This window comes from Prunus avium, chromosome 6 (assembly GCF_965620075.1).
Source record: "Prunus avium chromosome 6, drPruAviu1.hap1.1, whole genome shotgun sequence".
In the NCBI taxonomy this organism is placed as follows: domain Eukaryota; kingdom Viridiplantae; phylum Streptophyta; class Magnoliopsida; order Rosales; family Rosaceae; genus Prunus; species Prunus avium.
Window position 1 is genome coordinate 11,808,067 of NC_142289.1, and position 11,094 is coordinate 11,819,160.

The window sequence follows — 11,094 nt, forward strand, 5'->3', positions numbered from 1 at the left end:
TAATTTAAGTCATGCCACAAAACGAGTCCTTAGTGCATCTGCCGGAACAGAATTTGGACTGAGTTCGGCCCTTGTCCCATAGAGTCCAACCTCTGCGGAGATCACTTGTTTTCTTTAATATGTGAGAAGAAGTGAACTCTGCGACTTCTGAAAGAAGTGATTGTCAATTGAGAAGAAATAGCACACTCTCTCTTTACCATTTCATTCATCTGTTATATTGCTTTATTTTGCTTTATTTGATGAACAAAATCAGATGATTGCACCCAACCGCAATCTCACCCTTACTGAAGATTTGTCCAATTTAATGAGTGTAATCTCGGTTTTATTAGGTGGGAGATGATACTAGTTCATTTTAATTGGAATAGTCTTGTCCGGGCTACCAGACGCCGACGGAGGCCTAAGAGGTTAAAAGCTTGACGGATGCCCTCCAAAATTACTCAGCATTGGTAGGTTCCACAAATAGATCACCAATCCCCAAATATCACAAAATTATGCAACCTCAAGGTGTTAGTATTAGACACTCACATGAATTCACCTCATGACAGTGAAAAATAACCCCTGAATCTCAGAATTATTCACCAAATGACAACGAACCTCACTTTGATCCATTCTTGGCATCAGACACCAAGCAAACAATGCCAAGAATCATCATGAATAAAGGCAGAACTAGAAGGACATCATGAATCTCCATGAATAAAGGCAGAACTAAACTTCACAAGATTTATGCGATTTCGGTTTTTCGCATACAAGAATCATCATACGGACTAAAAGCAACAATTCTGAATCTCATTCTCCTAAAAAAGTATGACCATATGAAAAATGTTAAATTACTGGATCTCATTTTCACAGGACTTTCAAAGAATTTGCACAAGTGTGGCATACGGTATCAAAATCAGTGTTGAATAATTTAATCTATAAATTTATCAGTTACAAAACATCTTACGATGGGCAAAAAGCAAAAATTGTGTCCCACAAGAATAATTATCACACACATGAGCTCCGGGCTTGCAGAGCTTCTTGTAGGGATTGCACAGCACCATCATAATTTAAGAAGCCCATGAACCAAAACTCATGGTTATCAATGGAGATAACCTGGATGTACTTTTCAGCAGGGTTTGATCTGCTTGATGATGGATTAACTGCTTTAAGCTGATGTAATGGGATAACCACCTACCAATATTACAGAGTATAACGAAATGAGTAAAATAATTGCTAAAAAAATAAAATACTCATCAAAAGAATTAGAACTTACAGAAACAATGTCTTCTGAAAAACAACAGTTTAACAATATTATTAAGAAGTAAGAATATATCACGAAGCCTGACCAAATAAACTAGTTTGAATTAATTAATATGATTTCATTTAAGCACAAAGATATATCTTATGTACCAACTGCCATAATTTAGTAGCGAATAACAAAATCAGAACTAGTTTCATGTAACTCCCTATTTCCTTATGCCAACGTAAAATGAAAAAGTTGTTCCTCATCTTTGGTTTCACAACAACGATGACATAATTTCACTATGGGCAAATTACCACCGCTCTTATGCGACACAGTAAATAACAAATACATCTTTGCCAAGAGGCAGGAAAAGAAAAAGTGAGGGCAAACATAAGTAGAAGCAGTAGAGTAATTATTTATTTCTTTTAATAAAAACACATGAGGACAACACTAGGCTCACCTAATAACAAGCAACAATCATGGAAATATTAGATCAACAAGCTTCAAATCATAATCAATATTGATCAAACAGGCTACACAAAAAGGGTTAGCCGTCAGCCTCCCCCATATAATGTGTTCTAGGTCTCGTTTCCAATGCCAACTGCCAAGAGACTTCACTAGCTAATCTAGCCAGAACCTACCTTTAACAAGTTCATTAGTAATGAAGTTCACAAGCCCACTGAAGATAGAAAAAAAGAAAAGAACCAAATGATCACAACAAAGGCCCCAAATTCCAAAACAAAAATTATGTTGGAAATTAATTTCTTGCTTCTCATTTATTGGGATCTAGCATAATGCTCTTATATGCTTCCCCCCTCTAGAACTACTTCAGTTTGAACATCCCTTCTGGATCTAGTCCTCCTCTTTTTGTGCTCAAATAGAAAGTTGAAGAGCCTATGGTGAACTAAACAAGCTCATTGAAATTTAAATCAAGCTTGAACCTCTTGAATGCTTTTCATCCATACATGTGCTTAGCTCAGCAATTGCCTAACAATATGGTGCATCAATTTAAGCCCCAATCCATACTTTGAAACAAAAAACAACTAGAGTTGGTCATAAACACAATTTACACCTCCAATTGCGAACAACAAGGGTCCAAATAAAGATAGATGGAAAGGAATTTCTATCCACAAAACAAAGACTTTTCAACAAACTAGCAGTGGAGTATTCATGGTAGCTCCATTTTAAAATATTTTGACATCCAAGAACAGACACCCTTAAAAGTGCTATCACAGGACCAATTTTTCACTCTAAAAATTTATTTTACTTTCTAAAATTTGAATGTTAAAGACTTGTTATGATTAAAGTTGAAATTGGCTAAAAGGATCAGCAGTGCAGAGGTTCATAAGTTCTGAATAAGGAGAATCAAGTCAGAATAAAATTATATACACTAAGTGTCACATATCAAGCCTTGATAGTAATCCCACTGTCAAAATTTATGTTCCCTTTAATACTTAGATGAAGAATCACCATCATAATGGAAGACAAGAGGGAAGCTTCCTTCAAATGTCTTACGCACATCCTGATTCACTATCACGATTTTCTACATTATAATAATATAATGCAGTCATAGAAATAAACAAAATAAATCACTCAATAATGCTTCGGTAAGAAAGTTATCTGTTAATTGAAATCCCATATTTGAAAAACCTTTTAAAGACACAATAGTAAGCACATATGCAAACTTACCTTGTAATAGCTCCATTCAGTTTGGTCATCAGCTTTGTATGAAATGGGATTATCACTACAATAAGCAAGTTTTGCGGTAGAAACATATAAAACTCCCATGACTGGACCCGCTGATGTGGATAAGTAACATGCAAATGAATTTTGAAGTTGCTCCTCAGGAGCTGTCTCAAAGGTTGACTGGAAGATCTTCTCATAACCACCTTCTGCTAGAACCTTTGTTCCTTGTGCAATTCTTCCCATGGCAGCATCAGCAAAACTAGGGCTTGTTCTCACTAGTTTGAAATAAAACAGGATGATTAGTGACTTCATCCATCACAATCACAATATTTTTGGATCAACAAAATGGACAAAGTAAAAAATAAGAATAACAAAAGCAAAATTGGGGAGATCAAGAGAGATTGAAATTCCATTTTTTCCTGACAAAAGCAGAATTTAATTTGCGTATTCAATGTGAAACAACAAAAGAAAAGCATTCGACAGGAAATTAGTTCAGATGGTTAGAGAAACTAGAGGATGGTACTAACAGCCAGCCTATATAGAACACTTTTCAAGCACCTGGCTAAGCGTTTTACAAGAGGTTGCTTGGCTAATCCTCCTCACAAATTTTAAACTTGTCGATTCTCGTGTTCATCGATAAATCTACCGAATAAGATTAGGACAGACCACACCTATTATTTTTCACAAATCTCAGAAACAGGGATTAATCAGAATAACCAACACAAATAAAATGTCAACTCCTAATATTCATGAAAAAAGCAAAGGAAGCAAAATTGGCAAATGGAATATGACAAAGCAACCAAGACATTTGGAACCTTATCTTAATACAATTCCCATCATTTTCAAAACAACATGTAGAAGAAAAATTGAAGCAAATTAATCGACAGAGATCAACAAAGAAAAGAAGAGGCAAAAAGCAAGCAGAAACTCACAGTGCTGCCACGTGTTTCCAGCGAGATCCTCAGCCTTCTTAGTAGCCTCCCCCACAGACTTTCTCCACCTCCCAAACACGCCCCTTACAGTCTCCACCGAATCTGACCATGCACGCAATACACAAATACGTCGTATTCATACGCATACATATACGGATTCAAATAAGTATATACACGTAGAATTACAGAAATACTACCTTTGAATGAGAAAGAGGAGGTGAGCATTGGGGAAGGAGCCACGTAGGGATTGGATCCCTGATGCGAATCAGAAGCGGCACCGGCGCTACTGTTGTGCGATTCGGAGACCAATTTTGGGCTCCAATGAACCGACTTCTTGGGCCCGGAACCCGTGGGAGTCCCGGAGGCCTCGGTCTGAGTCTGAGCCTCTGATCCCATGACGAAGGTAGCCCAGTTCTGATCCCCGTCCAGAGCTTCGCCGGCCGCTTTCGGTTTCGGATCTTGGGTCTGGTTCGAAGCCTGCGTTTTGGCCTCGGCCTCGGAGACGGGCTTGGGCGGGTCCATGGTTCTAGAAGCTTCCTGAGAATGCGATCACGGGGTGCGTGAGGCGGCGCGTGGAGAGCTAGTTTTTTTTTGGGGTTATTTTTATGTGTGTGTGTGTGTGTGTGTTTTTTTTTTGTTTATCTGGTTTTTTCTATTTTTTCGTAAAATTGGAGTTTTGAAGGGAAATGGAGGGGGACGGGTTTAGCGATAAGAACGGTGGGAAGCAGAATTAGCAAATCATTTGTTTTTAGCGTTTTAAAACTTGATACCGATAGCTACTCGTTTTTAAGGATTTCGGACCCTCCGTTGACGGGGAGGCTATTTCTATTCCCCGCCATTGACTGCCACGTGTTGCTTTTACATTTTATTTTCTTTATTTTACACGAGATATTGAGGAAGGGGGATTCGACACGGGACTCAGTAGATGAGAGTAACTGTATTTTTTTTTCAGATGAAAGAGTAACTGTTTTTAACCAGTTGATACACAAGCTATTTGTGACACATGTCTTATTGGATTTCTTTTTGTTGATTGTGGGGCAAAGGTTCAACTAAAAAATTTTGTCAATGCAAAGAGCTGGTAACTCAAGTGGTTAAGAATTTTAATCATGCATCTGAGGTTTTAAGTTCGATTTCTCTATCTTCCAATATAACTTATATTTAAAATAAATTATTATTTTTTAAGCTTGGGCCGGAAGAGAACCATAACACCGGGATATACCAATTCTGAATTTGCAGCCGAACCCATCTGGGTGGATATCAAGCCTACATAAAATTAGGTTGGGCTAAGCTTTGTACGTGATCCAACCTACAAGCCTGGGATGGGTTGGGCCTTGGGTGCTGGGTTCTTAATTTTCTTGGTTGGGTGGGGCTATATCTAAATTATACAATCAAATATATCAGAGATAAAATTGTGCAAGAAAATAAGCTAGGACTCATGTGCCTTGTATCGTTGCTCATCATGTTATACAGATTTGAAAACCAAAAATTATATGATTTTATATTCATTTGTGTGATAGGTCCAAATGTTGAACTTTGGAGGATTTATGCACTATGCTCCATTTAGATGGAGGGTTCCAAAATTATGAAAGTAAATGATATTGTAATGTAGATATGTTTGTATAGAATATTACAATTCATGTATGTCAAGATTTAGACAAGAAATGAAGAAAATAAATGGATTTCAAATGATTCCTTGCATATAGTTAGGGACAGATCGAGAATTTCAAAATAACATGGGCTAAATTTACCTTACGTACAAACTTATAGAAAACTCGACGGTACGAGTGAATTTCATTGATAACAAAAAAATATACATAGGGGGACATAATTGATGATTCGTCATTGTTCTCTTAGAAAAATCTCAAAGAGTCTTTGATCCCTAATCAAAATCCTAAAAATGTCATCAATTGTAAATAAGAAACTAGGCCTTTATCAAAATCCCTAATTGATAATTCATACAAGCAAGAACACCAAAATCAATTTCAAATCCTATTTGATAATTGAACAAACCAAAATCAATTGCAACTCATAAACTGATAAGCCCGAATTGCAAATCCATAATTGATAAACCTCAATTATAAATCCCTAATTTATACTTCATAAACCCTAAATAATCCCCAAAATTTCAACATTAAAAAAATAAATAAAGAATAAAAAGAGAGAGAGAGAGAGAGAGAGAGAGAGAGAGAGAGAATTTATGTGATTAGCCTAGTTGTGCGGTCAGCCTAGTGGGAGTCTAATATTTCACGTGTAGTGTGGGAGGTTAGTTTTTTTTTTTTTGGTTGGTCAGCCTAGCGGGATTAGTTAATAAGATTTTATTTGAGTGGCCTAGGCTAGGGTATTAATTTAGTGTATAAAAAAACAAGTTCTCTTGGCTATAGCCTAGGTTAGCATGTTCATGGGACCGTCCCTGCATGTAGTCATTTAAATCCGTTTCAAATGTACTACATCTAGTTATTTCAAATACATTCAATCCAAATTTCAAATCCTTCCATCCGAAGGGAGCCTTATTTTCTTCTGTTGAGATAAATTTATGGTAGGGTAGAGTTGATCAACCCTTATCCTCACTTCTTGATGTGTGATGTCCCATAAATTTTGAAGGTTGTATTCAAATTAATACAGGTGTTGTGGATGGAGTAGCGGGTTTGGTTTGGTTTTGTTGTTGGGTTCTAATAACTCTGTTGTTGCTTTTGAGTTGTTTGTTATTTAGTCAATAAAGTATTTCCAGCCAAAAGGGCAAAAAAAGGGTGAAAATTTATGGTACTTTATAACTGTTTGAGGTCACAAAATCTAAAATCCATTTTCGATTCCTTTGATGCTTATGAAGTAGAATTACATGTTTGTAATTTTTTCTTGTCTTTCTGCATGTCATATGTGTTAGCTTTTCATCTTTGTACTTGGACCGCACTTAAAAGTTTGGAAGCTATTGAACTATAGCCAATAAAATTTGATCTAAAAAACTTCTTATAAGTTAAATTTCTATAAAAACCACTGTCAAAAAGAGATATGGTTTCGTCCAAAAAAGAAAAAAGAGAGAGAGAGAGAGAGATTGTGTGGGTATACCATAGGGCGTATCAGGCTAGTGTCCCTCACTATAACCTCTCATTATAGTCTCTATGCAAGCGGGGTAGTATAACTTATTGTTAGATTGTCGTGTCTTTTTATTTTTTTGTTGAAATTTGGATTGTCATATCTTCAGGTAATTTATAGACACTAAGAGCATGTTTACGTATCAGTAATGGAGAATGTAAGGAATCAGATATTTAGGAATCGGGGAACTACTGAATCGGTATGGGAAGAATCATTCCCATTAAGCTGTTTACTAAACATATGGAATTAGCAAAGGAATGGGGTTGATTCCCATTGTTATTGTTTACTAATTTTCATGAATTAGAATCCAAATTAATTTGATTACTAAAATGTCCGGCACATTTTCACCACTGCACATATATAATTCTCAAATTGGCTAAGGAGACCAAACTAATCCTTCAGCAAACCAGTAAGGCGATGTAAACATGAGGAATCAATATGCTGAACAAGATGAACAACAAGAGCCCAGTTCAATGATAATGTTAATAACACCTTTGTCCATAGCCAATTTCAAACACAAAAATAAACTCCAATAAATATATATTTTTCACCTACGTAACTAGTAAACAATCAAATAATAATAACATGCATAATCTTCATACGATTAAACTCCCCCTAGTTGGAATTATGGTAAAGTGGTAAGGGTATTTTTGGAAGTTATTAAGAGAAAACAGGAATGGGAATCGTATCGATTACTCCCCCTAGTTGATCTGATACCTAGTTTTAAGGGGATGTGATTACGGATTTTGAGGTGAGGCATACTTATTTTTTCATTCCTGATTGCAAGTAAACGCAGGGGAAGTCAGGAATGGAAATCATTCCCTTTCCTCTCATACCCATTACTGATACGTAAACATGCCCTAAAACTTTACAAGGCACTAAAGTTTACTAAGAAACAATGACCTTTAAATTATGGGAGTTGATTTTCCCACTTTCATTTTCTCCACTTACACTCCCTTTGATTTTTTAATACTTTTTCATGAATTTTGTTCTTTTTTATTTTTTATTCTTTCCTATTTTACCTTTACCTGTATTAAATTCTTTTCACTTCACTTATACTAGCCTCTCCGCACGCGCTTTCGTGCCTGCGAGAGGCTTTTTTTAAAAAAATTAAAATTTATTTTAGAATTAATAAAAGATAATGGGTAGTTATGTTCCATAAAAATAGGCCATTATCTGATTTTTCTTTTAATTTTAAATTTTTTTAATATGAAAAAGTGTGAATTTACCATATTATCCTCATTTAATTAATAATTTCAATTCTTAATGTTTGCATTAACCAAGGGCATTTTCCGGTATTTTGAATGTTTCACCATTCTCTACCTTTTGCTTTATATATATAGATATCTATATATATAAAGCAAACTCAGGTTAGGCTTCACAGATTTTTAATTTTGTTTCTCTGTTGTGTTTTTTGTGTGTGGGTATTTTGTATTGCCGTGTCCATGTCCTACTTTTTAAAGATTTTCCGTGTCGCCGTGTCGCGTTCCCGTGTCCGTGCAACATAGGGTGTGGTGGAGGAGCACGCATAGCATGCCTTTTGCCTTGCCAAAGAGTAAATAAGATTTTTTTTTTTGGGACGGGAGAGTCAAGTAGAAGTTGGGAAGAAGTGAATTTGGGGCTAAATGAAAGAAAAGCGATTTGGGAATAGCAAGGAGAGTACGCCACACGCACGCATGACTCACGAGCATTTTTTTAAATTTGTTAATGCTTGGAACACAAATCTGCACGTTAGGAATAAAAAATAATGTTTTGGAATAAAAATTTGCTTAGAACGAAAAATAGCAGAAAATATATAATATAATGCTGGATTTTTGAAACATTTGGAGGCCCCTAAATTTTGGAGGCCCTGTGCAGTTGCACAGCCCGCACATGCCATGGCCGCCTCTGATCGTAAGAAGAAAATAAAGCAACCAAACCCCACCCCAAGAACGGCGAATCAAGCTCTACCACACTCTTTGATGCAGGTTCTTTTCGAGGGATGATCTACATGGTCACTCAATAACTTAATTTGCTACTGTTTTGGCTTCCCTTTGCGATATCATTTCTTTTTAGCAGTTGTACTTCCCTGGTTTATCAATTGATATCGCTGTGGGGTTTTTATCTTTCTAGTCTTCGATTTTTAAAGGCTTCTTCCTTGTATTTTTGGTGAAGTTAATGAAATCATCTTGTTTATGACCCAAAAAAAATCCAGTACCACTACGGCCACCCCTCGGAAGTATCAATCGGAGAGAGAGAGAGGTGGTGGCTCGGTGGGTTGGAGTGACATGGGCGGTGGATGGAGAGGGGGTATGGATGATCAATTGAAGAGAGAGAGGTGGTGGCTTTTTTGATTTATTTTAATCTTATTTTTTATTTTAAAATTTTAGATGACGGAAGTTAAAAATTGAACTCAAATTGCTAACGAAATGAAATACTATGATCAAATTGGTAAAATTAAAAGTGATCAAATATGTTTTCGGGCTAAACCCAGTGACCAAAATTGTGCTGTATCTTTAAAAAATTTCTTTATTATTTTTTTCACACACCATCACGAAAGTGGATATTTCACTTATCACGTCATCAAAAGTAAAATAGAAAAGAAAAAGAATCAAAAACAAAAAAAATATTAAAAATATTAAAAAACAAAAGAGAGTATAAGTAGAGAAAAATGAAATGGAAAAGAAAGAAAAAATAGAAGTAAACGCGCTTTCATTTTGGGCACGATTGATAACTTTCCAGCATGTTGAGTGTATGAACAAAACAGCTGTCGTTATCACATGTGTTGATAAATTAAATTAAAATAGGATATAATAAATAGGAATTTTGTTGGGTTCATTTCAAACAATTTCAATAACGTTAAAGAGAACCAAACAACTCCATAAAAGGACCACGGAGGCAGAATGTCACTAACGATGACATTTTCTCCTTCGAATATGTTAAAACCAGCCAATCTTATTACCAATATTATTAATAGAGCTCTTGTGGTAGAAGTAACCTTCCTTATTTTACTTTGGGATGATTTTTAATTGGATTTTGGAATTTCTTGATGTGTTTCTTTTTTTGGAGAAAAATTCTCTTTACTTGTTGTTTTGTCCCTAATCATGATTTGGATTTGGATAATATTACTGTTAGAGCGGATATACTCCCCACTTTGCACCCGAGTTCGAATTTTCATTCTCATAATTTAGATTAAATTAAAATAAAATATCTATTGTAATAATAATAATGAATATACTATTCTAGTACACTGGGCTAACCCATACCATATATACTTATAATTACTATTGTGAATTGATTGGGATGCGAGGGATAGTGACAATGTGAAAAACAAAAGCTCAATCTTGAGCTTGACTATTGAGCTCATTAGATCACATATGTCGTAACCTAATTAGTTGACCAAATCACACGGAATGCTAGGTAACCTAAGGTTACTTTGAGTGGCTTATCGATTTGTCTAATCATCATCTCTTAGGAGGCGTGCCTTGGTGCCTCAAAATCCTCCCATTCCTTATATGTCTAATCATCACCTCTTTAATAGAATGTTAAATGACGCGTTTAGAAGATTATTGTAACACTTTAGATTGTACTAGCGTCAAGGTGGCATGCGCTTTCTTGGATCATGACATGACAAATGGCATTAGAGCCATGTTGATGGGTTCTACCATGGTGGACTCGGGGCCCTAAGTGTCGACCTTGAGAAAGATTGTCAAGGATACTCATGTGCGACTCAACATGCTAGCACAACTTGGGGTGTCAAATTCTCCCTCACTTAAAAGATTTGGACCATTTCTCGAATTATATGTGTCATCCTTGCGCATGGCCATACTAATCTTCTTTTTGTTGTTCCAATTTTATCGAACGTCACTGGATCGTGACAATTACAAAACATAAAAAAGAACTTTTCTATAGACATTTACAACAATGATTCAAGAAACCTAAGTGAAGATAGTGGTTTAGGGTTCAATTGAGGTAGGCCCCGTTGGTAGTTGAATTGGATTTTCAATGCATAATCTTTTGTTTGATACTCTGTTTTGGTTAACAAAGTTCATTTTCTCATAAACATGAAATAAACTAAATTAAACTTTATTTGAAAATAAGAAGAAGAAGAAGAAACATGTCCTACATTAGGCGTTTAATTAGGGGAAGACTCGAATAGATCTAAACCATGTGCAACCTTCACCG

At 35.7% G+C, this 11,094-nt stretch overlaps 1 protein-coding gene and 1 non-coding gene across 2 annotated transcripts; both read right to left on the reverse strand.

The window, feature by feature from the left end:
* Nucleotides 1-820: 820 nt before the first annotated feature.
* On the reverse strand, nucleotides 821-4,602 carry GEM (GRAM domain family protein). The gene is made up of 4 exons (XM_021947218.2): nucleotides 4,038-4,602; nucleotides 3,841-3,942; nucleotides 2,912-3,183; nucleotides 821-1,170 (listed from the first exon to the last, which is right to left on the reverse strand). The coding sequence occupies exons 1-4, from the start codon at nucleotides 4,360-4,362 to the stop codon at nucleotides 985-987; spliced, it is 885 nt and encodes a 294-aa protein (XP_021802910.1). The 5' UTR covers nucleotides 4,363-4,602; the 3' UTR covers nucleotides 821-984.
* Nucleotides 4,603-10,684: 6,082 nt separating this feature from the next.
* On the reverse strand, nucleotides 10,685-10,788 carry LOC148293671 (U6 spliceosomal RNA). Its single transcript, XR_015836940.1, has one exon. It is a non-coding gene; the product is annotated as a U6 spliceosomal RNA (small nuclear RNA).
* Between the last annotated feature and the right edge of the window lie 306 nt (nucleotides 10,789-11,094).